At 44.2% G+C, this 21,993-nt stretch overlaps 1 protein-coding gene across 1 annotated transcript in view; it reads right to left on the bottom strand.

The window, feature by feature from the left end:
* Positions 1-825: 825 nt before the first annotated feature.
* LOC128703961 (uncharacterized) overlaps positions 826-21,993 on the bottom strand; it is a 92,843-nt gene continuing 71,675 nt past the window's right edge. The window contains exons 3-6 of the mRNA XM_070104942.1: positions 17,435-17,578; positions 15,799-16,012; positions 14,179-14,361; positions 826-1,450 (exon numbers count right to left, since the gene is read on the bottom strand). Coding sequence (XP_069961043.1) covers positions 1,248-1,450; positions 14,179-14,361; positions 15,799-16,012; positions 17,435-17,578 — 744 coding nt within the window. The 3' untranslated portion in view covers positions 826-1,247. The remainder of the gene's footprint in view (positions 1,451-14,178; positions 14,362-15,798; positions 16,013-17,434; positions 17,579-21,993) is intronic.

Genomic DNA, 21,993 nt, shown 5'->3' with positions numbered 1-21,993 from the left:
ACCATAATATTTTAAAAGGTGAAAGGGTAAGCCAGTGGAAGGCCTCGGTCAGATGACTAAAAGCTCCAACTGCGGGTAATCATATGACTAAGACCCGCGTCAGGAAGCACTTGTACTGTTTCCTAGTGAACCTAACCTAACCTTACCTTACCTTACCTTACCTAACCTAACCTAACCTAACCTAACCTAAACCTAACCTAACCTAACCTAACCTAACCTAACCTAACCTAACCTAACCTAACCTAACCTAACTTTACCTTACCTTACCTTACCTTACCTAACCTAACCTAACCTAACCTAACCTAAACCTAACCTAACCTAACCTAACCTAAACCTAACCTAACCTAACCTAACCTAACCTAACCTAACCTAACCTAACCTAACCTAACCTTACCTTACCTTACCTAACCTAACCTAACCTAACCTAACCTAACCTAACCTAACCTAACCTAACCTAACCTAACCTAACCTAACCTAACCTAACCTAACCTTACCTTACCTTACCTTACCTTACCTTACCTTACCTTACCTTACCTTACCTTAACTAACCTAACCTAACCTAACCTAACCTAACCTAACCTAACCTAACCTAACCTAACCTAACCTAACCTAACCTAACCTTACCTTACCTTACCTTACCTTACCTTACCTAACCTAACCTTACCTTACCTTACCTTACCTAACCTAACCTAACCTAACCTAACCTAACCTAACCTAACCTAACCTAACCTATCCTTACCTTACCTTACCTTACCTAACCTAACTTTAACCTAACCTAACCTAACTTACCCCAACCTTACCTAACCTAACCTAACTTAATCTAAATTAACCTAACCTAAGAACTTCCCAAAGGTTGTACTCACCTAATTGTGGTTGCAGGGGTCGAGACTTAGCTCCTGGCCCTGCCTCTTCACTGAGTGCTACTAGGACCTCTCTCTCACTGCTCCATAAGCTTTATCATACCTCATCTTAAAGCTATGTATGGTTCCTGCCCCCACTACCTCACTTGCTATTCCATTCCACTTCCTGACTACTCTATGACTGAAGAAATACTTCCTAACATCCCTTTGACTCATCTGGTCTCTTCAACTTCCAATTTTGACCCCTTGTTTCTGTGTCCAATCTCTGGAACATCCTATCTCTGTCTCTTGTTTTCCCACGGCTCGAACTTGACCATTTAAACTCAAATGGCGTACGTTTTCAGTACATACACCGTGTAAATACATGAGGGTATGAAAGAGCGAGTTTCAGCATATCTTCTTAGGAAATTTAAAGACCATGAGAGTATTCTTAAAGTGTTGTAGATCCGACTGGTTCCTCAGCTTCACCTCAGCAGCCTCGTCCACTACCATACCCCTGGCGACCATCTCCTGCTTGATGTAGTCGTTGGTGCGGCAGTTGACATGGGAGTGACCTGGCTGACCTGGTACAGCCCAAGATACCACCACACCTGTAACGTAAGTCATCTCTCATGGGGTGGATCACAATATTTCTGTAAGGCAGGTCATCCGTCACAGGATAGCACCACACACCTGTAACACAGGTCATCTGTCACAGGATCACACCACACCTGTAACACAGGTCATCTGTCACAGGATAGCACCACACACCTGTAACACAAATCATTTGTCACAGGATCACATCACACCTGTAACACAGGTCATCTGTTACAGGATAGCACCACACACCTGTAACACAGGTCATCTGTCACAGGATCACACCAAACCTGTAACACAGGTCATCTGTCACAGGAAGGATCATACCACACACCTGTCAAACTGTTAACGTCAAAATGATACCATCAAATTGATACTGTGAGATTGACGCCATCAAAATGATACCGTCAAAGTGATACCGACAAAGTGACATGCAACATTCTCACACATGCAACATTCTCACACATGAAACATTATCTGACATGCAACATTCTCACACATGCAACATTCTCACACATGCAACATTCTCACACATGCAACATTCTCACACATGCAACATTCTCACACATGAAACATTATCTGACATGCAACATTCTCACACATGCAACATTCTCACACATGCAACATTCTCACACATGAAACATTATCTGACATGCAACATTCTCACACATGCAACATTCTCACACATGCAACATTCTCACACATGAAACATTATCTGACATGCAACATTCTCACACATGCAACATTCTCACACATGCAACATTCTCACACATGCAACATTCTCACACATGCAACATTCTCACACATGCAACATTCTCACACATGCAACATTCTCACACATGCAACATTCTCACACATGCAACATTCTCACACATGCAACATTCTCACACACGCAACATTCTCACACATGCAACATTCTCACACATGCAACATTCTCACACATGCAACATTCTCACACATGCAACATTCTCACACACGCAACATTCTCACACATTCTCACACTCATTATCTGACATGCAACATTCTCACACATGCAACATTCTCACACATGCAACATTCTCACACATACAACATTCTCACACATGGAACATTCTCACACATGCAACATTCTCACACATGCAACATTCTCACACATGCAACATTCTCACACATGCAACATTCTCACACATGCAACATTCTCACACATGCAACATCACACATGCAACATCTGACATGCAACATTCTCACACATGCAACATTCTCACACATGCAACATTCTCACACATGGAACATTCTCACACATGCAACATTCTCACACATGCAACATTCTCACACATGCAACATTCTCACACATGCAACATTCTCACACATGCAACATTCTCACACATGCAACATTCTCACACATGCAACATTCTCACACATGCAACATTCTCACACATGCAACATTCTCACACATGCAACATTCTCACACATGCAACATTCTCACACATGCAACATTCTCACACATGCAACATTCTCACACATGCAACATTCTCACACATGCAACATTCTCACACATGCAACATTCTCACACATGCAACATTCTCACACATGCAACATTATCTGACATGCAACATTCTCACACATGCAACATTCTCACACATGCAACATTATCTGACATGCAACATTCTCACACATGCAACATTCTCACACATGCAACATTATCTGACACGCAACATTATCTGACACGCAACATTATCTGACATGCAACATTATCTGACACGCAACATTCTCACACATGCAACATTCTCACACATGGAACATTCTCACACATGCAACATTCTCACACACGCAACATTCTCACACATGCAACATTCTCACACATGCAACATTCTCACACATGCAACATTATCTGACATGCAACATTCTCACACATGCAACATTCTCACACATGCAACATTATCTGACATGCAACATTCTCACACATGCAACATTCTCACACATGCAACATTATCTGACATGCAACATTCTCACACATGCAACATTCTCACACATGCAACATTCTCACACATGCAACATTATCTGACATGCAACATTCTCACACATGCAACATTCTCACACATGCAACATTATCTGACATGCAACATTCTCACACATGCAACATTATCTGACATGCAACATTCTCACACATGCAACATTCTCACACATGCAACATTCTCACACATGCAACATTCTCACACATGCAACATTCTCACACATGCAACATTCTCACACATGCAACATTCTCACACATGCAACATTATCTGACATGCAACATTCTCACACATGCAACATTGCAACATCTCACACATGCAACATTCTCACACATGCAACATTATCACTCACATGCAACATTCTCACACATGCAACATTCTCACACATGCATCATTATCTGACATGCAACATTCTCACACATGCAACATTCTCACACATGCAACATTCTCACACATGAAACATTATCTGACATGCAACATTCTCACACATGCAACATTCTCACACATGCAACATTCTCACACATGCAACATTCTCACACATGGAACATTCTCACACATGCAACATTCTCACACATGCAACATTCTCACACATGCAACATTCTCACACATGCAACATTCTCACACATGCAACATTCTCACACATGCAACATTCTCACACATGCAACATTCTCACACATGGAACATTCTCACACATGCAACATTCTCACACATGCAACATTCTCACACATGCAACATTATCTGACACGCAACATTCTCACACATGCAACATTCTCACACATGGAACATTCTCACACATGCAACATTATCTGACATGCAACATTCTCACACATGGAACATTCTCACACACGCAACATTCTCACACATGGAACATTCTCACACATGCAACATTCTCACACATGCAACATTATCTGACATGCAACATTCTCACACATGCAACATTATCTGACATGCAACATTCTCACACATGGAACATTCTCACACATGGAACATTCTCACACATGCAACGTTAACTGACATGCAACATTCTCACACATGCAACATTCTCACACATGCAACATTATCTGACACGCAACATTCTCACACATGCAACATTCTCACACATGCAACATTCTCACACATGCAACATTATCTGACATGCAACATTCTCACACATGCAACATTCTCACACATGCAACATTCTCACACATGCAACATTCTCACACATGCAACATTCTCACACATGCAACATTCTCACACATGCAACATTCTCACACATGCAACATTCTCACACATGAAACATTCTCACACATGCAACATTCTCACACATGCAACATTCTCACACATGCAACATTCTCACACATGCAACATTATCTGACATGCAACATTCTCACACATGCAACATTCTCACACATGCAACATTCTCACACATGCAACATTCTCACACATGCAACATTCTCACACATGCAACATTCTCACACATGCAACATTCTCACACATGAAACATTATCTGACATGCAACATTCTCACACATGCAACATTATCTGACATGCAACATTCTCACACATGCAACATTCTCACACATGCAACATTCTCACACATGAAACATTATCTGACATGCAACATTCTCACACATGCAACATTCTCACACATGCAACATTCTCACACATGCAACATTCTCACACATGCAACATTCTCACACATGCAACATTCTCACACATGCAACATTCTCACACATGCAACATTCTCACACATGCAACATTCTCACACATGCAACATTCTCACACATGCAACATTCTCACACATGCAACATTCTCACACATGCAACATTCTCACACATGCAACATTCTCACACATGCAACATTCTCACACATGCAACATTATCTGACATGCAACATTCTCACACATGCAACATTCTCACACATGCAACATTCTCACACACGCAACATTCTCACACATGAAACATTCTCACACACGCAACATTCTCACACATGCAACATTCTCACACATGCAACATTCTCACACATGCAACATTCATCATTACACATGCAACATTCTCACACATGCAACATTCTCACACATGCAACATTCTCACACATGCAACATTCTCACACATGCAACATTCTCACACATGCAACATTCTCACATGCAACATTCTCACACATGCAACATCTGACATGCAACATTCTCACACATGCAACATTTCACACTCACACATGCAACATTCTCACACATGCAACATTCTCACACATGCAACATTATCACACATGCAACATTCTCACACATGCAACATTCTCACACATGCAACATTCTCACACACAACATGACATGCAACATTCTCACACATGCAACATTCTCACACATGCAACATTCTCACACATGCAACATTCTCACACATGCAACATTCTCACACATGCAACATTCTCACACATGCAACATTCACACATGCAACATTCTCACACATGCAACATTCTCACACATGCAACATTCTCACACATGCAACATTCTCACACATGCAACATTCTCACACATGCAACATTCTCACACATGCAACATTCTCTCACACATGCAACATTCTCACACATGCAACATTCTCACACATGCAACATTCTCACACATGAACATTCTCACACATGCAACATTTCACACATGCAACATTACACATGCAACATTCTCACACATGCAACATTCTCACACATGCAACATTCTCACACATGCAACATTCTCACACATGCAACATTCTCACACATGCAACATTCTCACACATGCACCATTATCTGACAGGCAACATTCTCACACATGCAACATTGCAACATTCTCACACATGAAACATTCTCACACATGCAACATTCTCACACATGCAACATTATCTGACATGCAACATTCTCACACATGCAACATTCTCACACATGCAACATTCGCCCACTTGCAACATTCTCACACATGCAACATTCTCACACATGCAACATTATCTGACATGCAACATTCTCACACATGCAACATCACACATGCAACATTCTCACACATGACATGCAACATTCTCACACATGCAACATTCTCACACATGCAACATTCTCACACATGCAACATTCTCACACATGCAACATTCTCACACATGCAACATTCTCACACATGCAACATTATCTGACATGCAACATTCTCACACATGCAACATTCTCACACATGCAACATTCTCACACATGCAACATTCTCACACATGCAACATTATCTGACATGCAACATTCTCACACATGCAACATTATCTGACATGCAACATTCTCACACATGCAACATTATCTGACATGCAACATTCTCACACATGCAACATTCTCACACATGCAACATTCTCACACATGGAACATTCTCACACATGCAACATTCTCACACATGAAACATTATCTGACATGCAACATTCTCACACATGCAACATTATCTGACATGCAACATTCTCACACATGCAACATTCTCACACATGGAACATTCTCACACATGCAACATTCTCACACATGCAACATTATCTGACATGCAACATTCTCACACATGAAACATTATCTGACATGCAACATTCTCACACATGCAACATTCTCACACATGCAACATTCTCACACATGCAACATTCTCACACATGCAACATTATCTGACATGCAACATTCTCACACATGCAACATTCTCACACATGCAACATTCTCACACATGCAACATTATCTGACATGCAACATTCTCACACATGCAACATTCTCACACATGCAACATTCTCACACATGCAACATTCTCACACATGCAACATTCTCACACATGCAACATTCTCACACATGCAACATTCTCACACATGCAACATTCTCACACACGCAACATTGCAACATCACACATGCAACATTCTCACACACGCAACATTCTCACACATGCAACATTCTCACACATGCAACATTCTCACACATGCAACATTCTCACACATGCAACATTCTCACACATGCAACATTCTCACACATGCAACATTATCTGACATGCAACATTCTCACACATGCAACATTCTCACACATGCAACATTCTCACACATGCAACATTATCTGACATGCAACATTCTCACACATGCAACATTCTCACACATGCAACATTCTCACACATGGAACATTCTCACACATGCAACATTCATCACACATGCAACATTTACATGCAACTGACATGCAACATTTCACACATGCAACACACATGCAACATTCTCACACATGCAACATTCTCACACATGCAACATTCTCACACATGCAACATTATCTGACATGCAACATTCTCACACATGCAACATTCTCACACATGCAACATTCTCACACATGCAACATTCTCACACATGCAACATTCTCACACATGCAACATTCTCACACATGCAACATTCTCACACATGCAACATTCTCACACATGCAACATTCTCACACATGCAACATTCTCACACATGCAACATTCTCACACATGCAACATTCTCACACATGCAACATTCTCACACATGCAACATTATCTGACATGCAACATTCTCACACATGCAACATTCTCACACATGCAACATTCTCACACATGCAACATTCTCACACATGCAACATTCTCACACATGCAACATTCTCACACATGCAACATTCTCACACATGCAACATTATCTGACATGCAACATTCTCACACATGCAACATTCTCACACATGCAACATTATCTGACATGCAACATTCTCACACATGCAACATTCTCACACATGCAACATTCTCACACATGCAACATTCTCACACATGCAACATTCTCACACATGCAACATTATCTGACATGCAACATTCTCACACATGCAACATTCTCACACATGCAACATTCTCACACATGCAACATTCTCATGCAACATTCTCTCACATGCAACATTCTCACACATGCAACATTCTCACACATGCAACATTCTCACACATGCAACATTCTCACACATGCAACATTCTCACACATGCAACATTCTCACACATGCAACATTCTCACACATGCAACATTCTCACACATGCAACATTATCTGACATGCAACATTCTCACACATGCAACATTCTCACACATGCAACATTCTCACACATGCAACATTCTCACACATGCAACATTCTCACACATGAAACATTATCTGACATGCAACATTCTCACACATGCAACATTATCTGACATGCAACATTCTCACACATGCAACATTCTCACACATGCAACATTCTCACACATGGAACATTCTCACACATGCAACATTATCTGACACGCAACATTCTCACACACGCAACATTCTCTGACATGCAACATTCTCACACATGCAACATTATCTGACACGCAACATTCTCACACATGGAACATTCTCACACACGCAACATCACACATTCTCACACATGCAACATTCTCACACATGCAACATTCTCACACATGCAACATTCTCACACATGCAACATTCTCACACATGCAACATTCTCACACATGCAACATTCTCACACATGCAACATTCTCACACATGCAACATTCTCACACATGCAACATTATCTGACATGCAACATTCTCACACATGCAACATTCTCACACATGCAACATTCTCACACATGGAACATTCTCACACATGCAACATTCTCACACATGCAACATTCTCACACATGCAACATTCTCACACATGGAACATTCTCACACATGCAACATTCTCACACATGCAACATTCTCACACATGCAACATTCTCACACATGCAACATTCTCACACATGCAACATTCTCACACATGCAACATTATCTGACATGCAACATTCTCACACATGCAACATTCTCACACATGGAACATTCTCACACATGGAACATTCTCACACATGCAACATTCTCACACATGCAACATTCTCACACATGCAACATTCTCACACACGCAACATTCTCACACATGCAACATTCTCACACATGCAACATTCTCACACATGCAACATTCTCACACATGCAACATTCTCACACATGCAACATTCTCACACATGCAACATTCTCACACATGCAACATTCTCACACATGGAACATTCTCACACATGCAACATTCTCACACATGAAACATTATCTGACATGCAACATTCTCACACATGCAACATTATCTGACATGCAACATTCTCACACATGCAACATTCTCACACATGCAACATTCTCACACATGCAACATTCTCACACATGCAACATTCTCACACATGCAACATTCTCACACATGCAACATTCTCACACATGCAACATTCTCACACATGCAACATTATCTGACATGCAACATTCTCACACATGCAACACACATGCAACATTCTCACACATGCAACATTATCAGACATGCAACATTCTCACACATGCAACATTCTCACACATGAAACATTATCTGACATGCAACATTCTCACACATGCAACATTATCTGACATGCAACATTCTCACACATGCAACATTCTCACACATGCAACATTCTCACACATGAAACACACATGCAACATTCTCACACATGCAACATTCTGCAACACACACATGCAACATTCTCACACATGCAACATTCTCACACATGCAACATTCACACACATGCAACATTCTCACACATGCAACATTCACACACATGGAACATTCTCACACATCTCACACATGCAACATTCTCACACATGCAACATTATCTGACATGCAACATTCTCACACAAGCAACACATGCAACATTCTCACACATGAAACATTATCTGACATGCAACATTCTCACACATGAAACATTATCTGACATGCAACATTCCCACACATGCAACATTCTCACACATGCAACATTCTCACACATGCAACATTCTCACACATGGAACATTCTCACACATGCAACATTCTCACACATGCAACATTCTCACACATGCAACATTCTCACACATGCAACATTATCTGACATGCAACATTCTCACACATGCAACATTCCCACACATGCAACATTATCTGACATGCAACATTCTCACACACAACATGACATGCAACATTCTCACACATGCAACATTCTCACACATGCAACATTCTCACACATGGAACATTCTCACACATGCAACATTCTCACACATGCAACATTCTCACACATGAAACATTATCTGACATGCAACATTCTCACACATGGAACATTCTCACACATGCAACATTATCTGACATGCAACATTCTCACACATGGAACATTCTCACACATGCAACATTCTCACACATGCAACATTCTCACACATGCAACATCTCAACATGCAACTCATGCAACATTCTCACACATGCAACATTCTCACACATGCAACATTCTCACACATGCAACATTCTCACACATGCAACATTCTCACACATGCAACATTCTCACACATGAAACAACATTCTCACATGCAACATTCTCACACATGCAACATTCTCACACATGCAACATTCTCACACATGCAACATTCTCACACATGCAACATTCTCACACATGCAACATTCTCACACATGCAACATTCTCACACATGCAACATTCTCACACATGCAACATTCTCACACATGCAACATTCTCACACATGCAACATTCTCACACATGCAACATTCTCACACATGCAACATTCTCACACATGCAACATTCTCACACATGCAACATTCTCACACATGCAACATTATCTGACATGCAACATTCTCACACATGCAACATTATCTGACATGCAACATTCTCACACATGCAACATTCTCACACATGCAACATTCTCACACATGCAACATTCTCACACATGCAACATTCTCACACATGCAACATTCTCACACATGAAACATTATCTGACATGCAACATTCTCACACATGCAACATTCTCACACATGCAACATTCTCACACATGCAACATTCTCACACATGCAACATTCTCACACATGCAACATTCTCACACATGCAACATTTCATGCAACACACATGCAACATTCTCACACATGCAACATTCTCACACATGCAACATTCTCACACATGCAACATTCACACACATGCAACATTCCCACACATGCAACATTCTCACACATGCAACATTCTCACACATGCAACATTCTCACACATGCAACATTCTCACACATGCAACATTCTCACACATGCAACATTCTCACACATGCAACATTCTCACACATGCAACATTCTCACACATGCAACATTCTCACACATGCAACATTATCTGACATGCAACATTCTCACACATGCAACATTCTCACACATGCAACATTCTCACACATGCAACATTCTCACACATGCAACATTCTCACACATGCAACATTCTCACACACGCAACATTCTCACACATGCAACATTATCTGACATGCAACATTCTCACACATGCAACATTTCTGCAACACACATGCAACATTCTCACACATGCAACATTCTCACACATGCAACATTATCTGACATGCAACATTCTCACACATGCAACATTCTCACACATGCAACATTCTCACACATGCAACATTCTCACACATGCAACATTCTCACACATGCAACATTCTCACACATGCAACATTCCCACACATGCAACATTCCCACACATGCAACATTCCCACACATGCAACATTCCCACACATGCAACATTCCCACACATGCAACATTCTCACACATGCAACATTCCCACACATGCAACATTCCCACACATGCAACATTCCCACACATGCAACATTATCTGACTTGCAGCATTCTCACACATACAACATTCCCACACATGCAACATTCCCACACATGCAACATTCCCACACATGCAACATTCTCACACATGCAACATTCCCACACATGCAACATTCTCACACATGCAACATTCGCCCACTTGCAACATTCTCACACATGCAACATTCTCACACATGCAACATTCCCACACATGCAACATTCCCACACATGCAACATTCCCACACATGCAACATTCCCACACATGCAACATTCCCACACATGCAACATTCCCACACATGCAACAGAGTTTAGATTCTCACGGTGCAGCTCATCATCACAGCTGTGATGATAAGCTGTTATCATACGTAGTAACACATGTGTGCTGTTTAAGACATATGTGCAACAGTTGTGTGATCTTTATTGCTGAAATGTTTCGTCTACACAGTAGACTTCTTCAGTCATGAAAAGTATTTGGTGTGGTCAGTCTCCCTCATCTTCGTCAGTATTTAATCTCATACTTCAGCTTCACGTCGTTCCAGACCATGGTGCTGAACTCTTCTCCAGGCTGAGGGACTGAGCACCTTGTTCCAGACCATGGAGCTGGACTCTTCTCCAGGCTGAGGGACTGAGCACCTTGTTCCAGACCATGGAGCTGAACTCTTCTCCAGGCTGAGGGACTGACCACCTTGTTCCAGACCTTGGAGCCGGACTCTCCTCCAGGCTGAGGGACTGACCACCTAGTTCCAGACCATGAAGCTGGACTCTTCTCTAGGCTGAGGGACTGACCACCTTGTTCCAGACCATGGAGCTGAACTCTTCTCCAGGCTGAGGGACTGACCACCTTGTTCCAGACCATGGAGCTCTACTCTTCTCCAGGCTGAGGGACTGACCACCTTGTTCCAGACCATGGAGCTCTACTCTTCTCCAGGCTGAGGGACTGACCACCTTGTTCCAGACCATGGAGCTCTACTCTTCTCCAGGCTGAGGGACTGACCACCTTGTTCCAGACCATGGAGCTCTACTCTTCTCCAGGCTGAGGGACTGACCACCTTGTTCCAGATCATGGAGCTCTACTCTTCTCCAGGCTGAGGGACTGACCACCTTGTTCCAGACCATGGAGCTGGACTCTTCTCCAGGCTGAGGGACTGACTACCTTGTTCCAGACCATGGAGCTGGACTCTTCTCCAGGCTGAGGGACTGACCACCTTGTTCCAGACCATGGAGCTGAACTCTTCTCCAGGCTGAGGGACTGACCACCTTGTTCCAGACCATGGAGCTCTACTCTTCTCCAGGCTGAGGGACTGACCACCTTGTTCCAGACCATGGAGCTCTACTCTTCTCCAGGCTGAGGGACTGACCACCTTGTTCCAGACCATGGAGCTCTACTCTTCTCCAGGCTGAGGGACTGACCACCTTGTTCCAGATCATGGAGCTCTACTCTTCTCCAGGCTGAGGGACTGACCACCTTGTTCCAGATCATGGAGCTCTACTCTTCTCCAGGCTGAGGGACTGACAACCTTGTTCCAGACCATGGAGCTGGACTCTTCTCCCAGCTGAGGGACTGACCACCTTGTTCCAGACCATGGAGCTGGACTCTTCTCCAGGCTGAGGGACTGACTACCTTGTTCCAGACCATGGAGCTGGACTCTTCTCCAGGCTGAGGGACTGACCACCTTGTTCCAGACCATGGAGATGAACTCTTCTCCAGGCTGAGGGACTGACCACCTTGTTCCAGACCATGAAGCTGAACTCTTCTCCAGGCTGAGGGACTGACCACCTTGTTCCAGACCATGGAGCTGAACTCTTCTTGATGCTGTGGGACTGACCATCTCGATAACTATTTGTCTGAGGGTGATGGACTGATTACATCATCTTCATTTCACTTCTGCACCTGCTGCCTCTGCATTTGACTGAGGAAGCCTACTGTGCAGGCGAAACTGTTCAACAATAGATATCAAACTGTCCAAATTTTATACCGTTTTTAACATATGTAAAGTACCAAGTATAATCCCAAAAATTCAAATGAAGTGACTTATTTCTAGTAAGGTCCTCAAGGAGAGTCCTGATAAAAGGTACAGATGACAACCTGAATCAAAGAAAACGCACACACTTGAATATAGACTCACCAAGACAGGCGTGTTTAACGAGGTTGTCTATGAAGTTCTTCTGTCCTGACCGAGGGATGTGTTCGCCCACCTCCAGGCTCATCACCCAGTCAAAGGGACCTCCGAGGTCGACGGGGCTAGAGAGATCCACTGATTTTATCCTCCCGTTAGTGATCTCGTCAATGTTTGCTGCTGCGTCCCATCCTAATAGTGGACCAGGATTTGAGGAATTAGACACATCTGGGTATCTTTATTTATAACGTTTCGTCACAAAGTGACTTCATCAGTTCAATGCAAAGTAGAAATGGGTAAGGAGAGGAGGAGCTTAATGTATTCGGCACCCCCCCCCCTTTGACATAAGTTCATTAGTCTTGCTGTGCTGGCTGGGTGAAGGTGCTGATGAGAACAATGTTAAGCGATTCGCTAAATTTGGAAACACCGTGTATCAGCGCTACACATTTAGTTATAGTTACGCCATATAGGTGGTGGAAGAACGGGAAAGGAGCAATAATAAACGGAAGAAGAAGATAAGGAAGTAAAGGCAGAATTAAGGCAGGAGTGAGAGGGAAAGAGGTAGAAAGGTAATGTGACAGGTCGGTCACCTTCCTCTCACCACCACCAACACTACAAACCAACGAACAAATAAAATAATACAGTAAGAAATAACGGGAACAGTGGATATTACTGTTCCACTCCAACACAGTTTTATAAGTCCTTGTACAGTAATATAATTATTAGATTTAGATAAATTGGGATTGTACACAAGCAGTGAGATAAGGAATGTAATTAACTGCCAACATTGAATATAACTTACAATATAAATTCAGTAGGACAGTTCACCACAGGAACCAAGGCAGACTAGCCACAGGTCCCAAGACCTACACAGCACAAGTCCAAGCCAGTACTCTGCCCAGAGTACTGGCAGTCTCTCCAGCAGCCCCCTCCCAGATCTCTGCACACAGGCAAGAGCTCTTCCCGAATTTCTTCTCAAGCTGTTTCCTAGATCTTATATCGTGCTCTCTTCACCCCCTAACCTCCAGGTTTTGGGTTCACCCCGAATGAGACATACACAACGTGTTTTCACACCCAAGGTAAATGTCTCCAGAGTCACCAACCACTCCTTACTGTCGCCGTCAAGAACAAAAGACTTACGGCGCCATGTGTCTTCCAGCATTACTAACACTTCTGAGCCAAGGCAAGGAGTGTGACAATTTACACTGGTTAGTTAGGTCTCCCTTTAACCTCACAAGCACAGTTAACTTACATCACAACAGCATCACCAGCAAAATAGCATCTGCAACAATGTAGCATCTCCAACACAATAGTATCTGCAACAAGGTAGCATCATCAACAAAACAGCATCTGTAACAAGGTAGCATCTCCAACAAAATAGCATCTGTAACAAGGTAGCATCTCCAACAAAATAGCATCTGCAAAAAGGTAGCATCGTCAACAAAGTAGCATCTGCAATAAGGTAGCATCAACAAGAAAATAGCATCTGCAAAATGTAGTATCTCCAACAAAATAGTATCTGCAACAATGTAGCATCTCCAACAAAGCAGCATCTGTAACAAGGTAGCATCTCCAACAAAATAGCATCTCCAACTGTATCTCACTAGAATCTTGGTTGAGACTACTCACCGTTCCATGACTTGATAACCTGAGGAGCACCTAGAAGTCCAGCCTGGTTCATCTGGCTCAGGTAATCTTTGTTGAGGTCATCAAGCTGCTCCTTGTTTGAGTGGGTCAGCATCCCTGCAGTATTACGCAGGAAGCACCGGCCGTAATGACCCAGACCAGCCCCGAGGTCTGCAACGGAAGACCTTCCAAAGAAGGTCTCCAGACCAGCACACAGCTGCCGAGAGAATTTCAGGTTTCTGTTTTAGTTGATAAATGGGTATCTTTATTCTGGAAACGTGTCGCCACACAATGGCTTCTTCAGTTCAGTGCAAAAAAGAGGGAGAATAAGATGAGGAATCTGAGGTGATCAGTCCCTCAGCCTTGAGTCGATGTGTTCAGTACATCAGCCTTGAATATAATGGAGATGGAGATGGAGCTTATAGACTGATGTGAGATGAGATGGAGCAGTGATAGGTGGAGTCACTAGTGAACAAAGCCACTAGTTATCAGTAAGTTTTGTAAGTAGGGGATTAGGGAGAAGTTCATACGAGAATCGAAAGAGACGAGAGACCAACAACCGTGTTGTTGATATATATATATATATATATATATATATATATATATATATATATATATATATATATATATATATATATATATATATATATATATATATATATAAAGGAAAAAGCATGACTGTTCCATGCTTACTAGCCCATGTTAGGCAGGTCTAACTCACACACAACCATGTCTATGTACCATATCCCCCCATGCATAGCTGTCTTAACACCCTTACTTTATCTTCCCTCCTCGCTGACAGCCCCACCTTTGATACAGACTCCCTCTTTGACTGACAGCAACAAATTTATTACACAACCTTTGATTATACAGTGGTACTCCGGTGTTCGAACATACCGAACCTCCAATAAACCGGAGTCCGAACGGTTTTCTTCAGACAAAACTGACCCGCTCTTTGAACGTTTTCTCGGAGTCCGAACGCGCTACCTTTTTTAGAATTCAGCTGTGAAGAATCTTTACATGAAAGCTCTGTTTTAAAAGTTCTTTGAAGTGACCCCTGACACTGACCTGACTTTCACAAGACTTTTGGAAGAGTCAGTTCAATGTTCTCTCTAGTGTGTGAGGTTGATAATTCAAGCCTCCAGATAAATGGTATAAAAATACTGACACGATGGGAAAAATAGATAAATGAAATATAATGTGATCCTTTCTTGGCCACGTTTCGCCCACACAGTGGGCTTTATTAAAGCCGGGGAAATACTGCTTCAAACATCGAACTTTCGCAGTTCAAACACCAACATCTTAGGTGAAAGAACACAAGTGCAACTAATGTGACGTTTTTTTGTGGCAACGTTTCGCTTTCCAGGAGCTTAGTCAAGCGAAACGTTGCCACAATAAAATGCCACGTTAGCTGCACTTGTATCTTCTTACCTAACATATTGTCGGTAATTCTACCATCATTATTACTCGTTCAAACACCGAGGTACAAACATACATCCTTTAGCACTCCTGACTGCCATTACTAAGCTACCCCCGTTACACTCTCCGCCCTCGCTAGTCCCTGATCAAGCATATTAAGTCTTCAGCACACCCTGCAGAGCTGTGTGTGTACCTTAGTTTTGTTTATAATAATCGTTACCTTGGCGCTCCAAAAGTTATTAAAACCAACAATGAGTTTATCCTTGTCTAGGCAGAACCCGCCAGAAGGCAGCACCAAGTTGGCCTCACAGAAGAGTTTGTCCAGTAGCACCAGCATCCTTTGGTGGCCCTCTTGCAGCTCTCTCTGTGGGAGTCAATAATAATATTAATAATAATAATATTAATCATCTTTATTACAGCAAGTACATGATACAACGTATACAGACATCAATGGCATGCTATATAGAAAACCCCGAGTTATGCAATTTCCTGCAACCTGGGTTGATTTTGCCCCCCAAGGTGCCACCCACACCAGTCCATTAACACCCAGGTACCTACTTATTGCTAGGTGAACAGGGACAGCAGGTGTAAGATGACTAATTCTCATGTACCTACTTACTGCTAGGTGGACAGGGACAGCAGGTGTAAGGAAACGTAGATAACCTTCACCTGTACCGGGGATCGATAATGGGTCCTCAGCACGTGAGCTGAAGGTATTACCAACCCAGCCACGAGCACCCAGCAATCAAGGAACAGTTGTGTTTGGTAGCCATCTGGACTTCGCTAGAGTAAGTAAAGTGTAAAATAAACCCGCAGCAGGTGGTAAAAGAGAAATAAGAGAATGAATTAGAGACAGAGAGGAGAGTTAGTAGAGAGAATTTGTGCTCTGAAGAACAGTTGCCATTCCCAAGATGTGGGTGGTAGTCAAAGTATTACAGAGGCACACAAAGGGTCTAAGGACTGTATCTCACCATCACAGAGGTACATAATGGGTTCAGGTACTGTACCTCAGCATTACAGAGGTACATAATGGGTCTAGGGACGCTACCTCAGCATTACAAAGGTGCATAATGGGTCCAGAGATTGTACCTCAGCATTGCAGAGGTACATAATGGGTTCAGGGACTGTACTTCAGCATTACAGAGGTATATAATGGGTCCAGGGACTGTACTTCAGGATTACAGAGGTACGTAATGGGTCCAGGGACAGTACCTCAAGATCACAGAGGTACGTAATTGGTTCAGGGACTGTACCTCAAGATTACAGAGGTACGTAATGGGTCCAGGGACTGTACCTCAAGATTACAGAGGTACGTAATTGGTCCAGGGACTGTACCTCAAGATTACAGAGGTACGTAATTGGTCCAGGGACTGTACCTCAAGATTACAGAGGTACGTAATTGGTCCAGGGACTGTACCTCAAGATTACAGAGGTACAGAGAACAAGTTACAAAGGTAATGAGCTATTGCCATATTTATATCTGGTTACAGTTGCAATGAGATATTTTATGCAGAAATTAATTAGATCACCCACACTTAAGAACAGACGGAAGAAATAACAGTTACTGTAAGAGGAACTGATGACAATCTGGAAGTTGTGTTATGAGATTAATAATAGAGTTCCAGTGAAGAGAAGACGTTTGGACTGTTATGACGTTTTTGGGTTTACGGCTTAATTTTGATTGATTGTGGTTATGGACGAGCAGACACAGGTGGGAAGAGGAACTGTGGCTTCCATGGTCCAATGCAGAGAAGAACGGTAGAAGGCGAGGAGGAGTTTGAGGTAATCAATCCCTCAACCTGGAGTCGATGTTCAGTCCCCAGGTTAAGGGACTGATTACCTCAAACTACTACTCCTCCTCTTCCACCTTTCTCTGTATTGGACTGATGAAGCCACTGGCAAAGTATCTCATTTTTATATCATTGTTAAAGTGTGAGAGACGCACAGTAACTCACGAAACCTGGTCACAGACCGGGCCACGGGGGCGTTGACCCCCGAAACCCTCTCCAGGTATCTCCAGAAATATTTGTTGATGGACAGTGGCACGAGCATCATGGACAGTGGCACGAGCATCATGGACAGTGCCATGAGCACGATGGACAGGGCCACGAGTATCATGGACAGTGCCACGAGCATCATGGACAGTGCCACGAGCATCATGGACGGTCCAACGAGCATCATGGACAGTGCCACGAGCGTCATGGACAGTTCCACGAGCGTCATGGACAGTGCCACGAGCATCAATAACAGTACCAGGTTGGAGGGAAGTAACTCACCACTTGCTGACGCAGAGTGCCACGAGAATCATGGACAGTGCCACGAGCATCAGTGCCCTGCTGGAGAGAAAACATCTGGAAGACTAGAACAGTAAGCAGCATCAGTGCCACACAGACTGGAACTACGGATGATGTCTTCATCACCCTGGGATGATAATATACTTGGTGAGGGATATTTTTCCAGGGTATACCTATTTTTAATACCTATTTTAGGTATTAAAGAATTATTTGGCTGTGAAATAGGTGTGTACAGCTTTAATGATCCTCGTGTAGTAGATAGGCTTTAAACTCCATTAACCAGCCGACCACCCATCACCATGGACATTCTGTTGGTGAGAGGGAAATGGGTGAGTAATGGGGTGGAAAAGAGAATATTTAAGTCAGAGTATTATCAGTGGGGGACCTATATTTTCGTGGCCCTGAAGCTGGAACCGTTATAGGGGCCCTGAAGCGTGAACTGTTATGGGGGCAATGAAGCTTGAACTGTTATGGGGCCGTGAAGTTAAGACTGTTATGGGGGCCCTGAAGTTGGAACTGAAAATGGTGGTCATGAAGCTGGAACTGCTATGGGACCCTGAAGCTGGAACTGTTATTGAGCCCTGAAGCCGGAACTGTTATGAGATCCCTGAAGCTTGAACTGTAATAGGGTCCTTGAAGCTAAGATTGTTATGTATCCAGCCAGGAATATCTTCCAGGTAGGGAGATGTGCCTGGCTGGACACAAGGAGGGAGGAGGACCCAGACAGGTAGGGAGATGTGCCTGGCTGGACACAAGGAGGGAGGAGGACCCAGACAGGTAGGGAGATGTGCCTAGCAGGACACAAGGAGGGAGGAGGACCCAGACAGGTAGGGAGATGTGCCTGGCTGGACACAAGGAAGGAGGAGGACCCAGACAGGTAGGGCGATGTGCCTGGCTGGACACAAGGAAGGAGGAGGACCCAGACAGGTAGGGAGATGTGCCTGGCTGGACACAAGGAAGGAGGAGGACCCAGACAGGTAGGGAGATGTGCCTGGCTGGACACAAGGAAGGAGGAGGACCCAGACAGGTAGGGAGATGTGCCTGGCTGGACACAAGGAAAGAGGACCCAGACAGGTAGGTAGATGTGCCTGGCTGGACACAAGGAGGGAGGAGGACCCAGACAGGTAGGGAGATGTGCCTGGCTGGACACAAGGAGGTAGGAGGACCCAGACAGGTAGGGAGATGTGCCTGGCTGGACACAAGGAGGGAGGAGGACCCAGACAGGTAGGGAGATGTGCCTGGCTGGACACAAGGAAGGAGGAGGACCCAGACAGGTAGGGTGATGTGCCTGGCTGGACACAAGGAGGGAGGAGGACCCAGACAGGTAGGGAGATGTGCCTGGCTGGACACAATGAGGGAGGAGGACCCAGACAGGTAGGGTGATGTGCCTGGGTGGACACAAGGAGGGAGGAGAACCCAGACAGGTAGGGTGATGTACCTGGCTGGACTCAAGGAGGGAGGAGGACCCAGACAGGTAGGGAGATGTGCCTGGCTGGACACAAGGAGGGAGGAGGACCCAGACAGGTAAGGAGATGTGCTTGGCTGGACACAAAGAGGGAGAAGGACCCAGACAGGTAGGGTGATGTGTCTGGCTGGACCCAGACAGGTAGGGTGATGTGCCTGGCTGGACACAATGAGGGAGGAGGACCCAGACAGGTAGGGTGATGTGCCTGGCTGGACACAAGGAGGGAGGAGGACCCAGACAGGTAGGGAGATGTGTCTGGCTGGACCCAGACAGGTAGGGTGATGTGCCTGGCTGGACACAAGGAGGGAGAAGGACCCAGACAGGTAGAGGGATGTGTCTGGCTGGACCCAGACAGGTAGGGTGATGTGCCTAGCTGGACACAAGGAGGGAGGAATACCCAAACAGGTAGGGTGATGTGCGTGGCTGGACACAAGGAGGGAGGAGGACCCAGACAGGTAGGGTGATGTGCCTGGCTGGACACAAGGAGGGAGGAGGACCCAGACAGGTAGGGAGATGTGCCTGGCTGGACACAAGGAGGGAATAGGACCCAGACAGGTAGGGAGATGTGCCTGGCTGGACACAAGGAAGGAGGAGGACCCAGACAGGTAGGGAGATGTGCCTGGCTGGACACAAGGAAAGAGGACCCAGACAGGTAGGTAGATGTGCCTGGCTGGACACAAGGAGGGAGGAGGACCCAGACAGGTAGGGAGATGTGCCTGGCTGGACACAAGGAGGTAGGAGGACCCAGACAGGTAGGGAGATGTGCCTGACTGGACACAAGGGGGGAGGAGGACCCAGACAGGTAGGGAGATGTGCCTGGCTGGACCCAGACAGGTAGGGTGATGTGCCTGGCTGGACACAATGAGGGAGGAGGACCCAGACAGGTAGGGTGATGTGCCTGGCTGGACACAAGGAGGGAGGAGAACCCAGACAGGTAGGGTGATGTACCTGGCTGGACTCAAGGAGGGAGGAGGACCCAGACAGGTAGGGTGATGTGCCTGGCTGGACACAAGGAGGGAG

This window comes from Cherax quadricarinatus, chromosome 95 (genome assembly GCF_038502225.1).
Source record: "Cherax quadricarinatus isolate ZL_2023a chromosome 95, ASM3850222v1, whole genome shotgun sequence".
Taxonomy (NCBI): domain Eukaryota; kingdom Metazoa; phylum Arthropoda; class Malacostraca; order Decapoda; family Parastacidae; genus Cherax; species Cherax quadricarinatus.
Note: the sequence above shows the minus strand (reverse complement) of the source record. Positions and strands in the feature narration are given on the sequence as shown.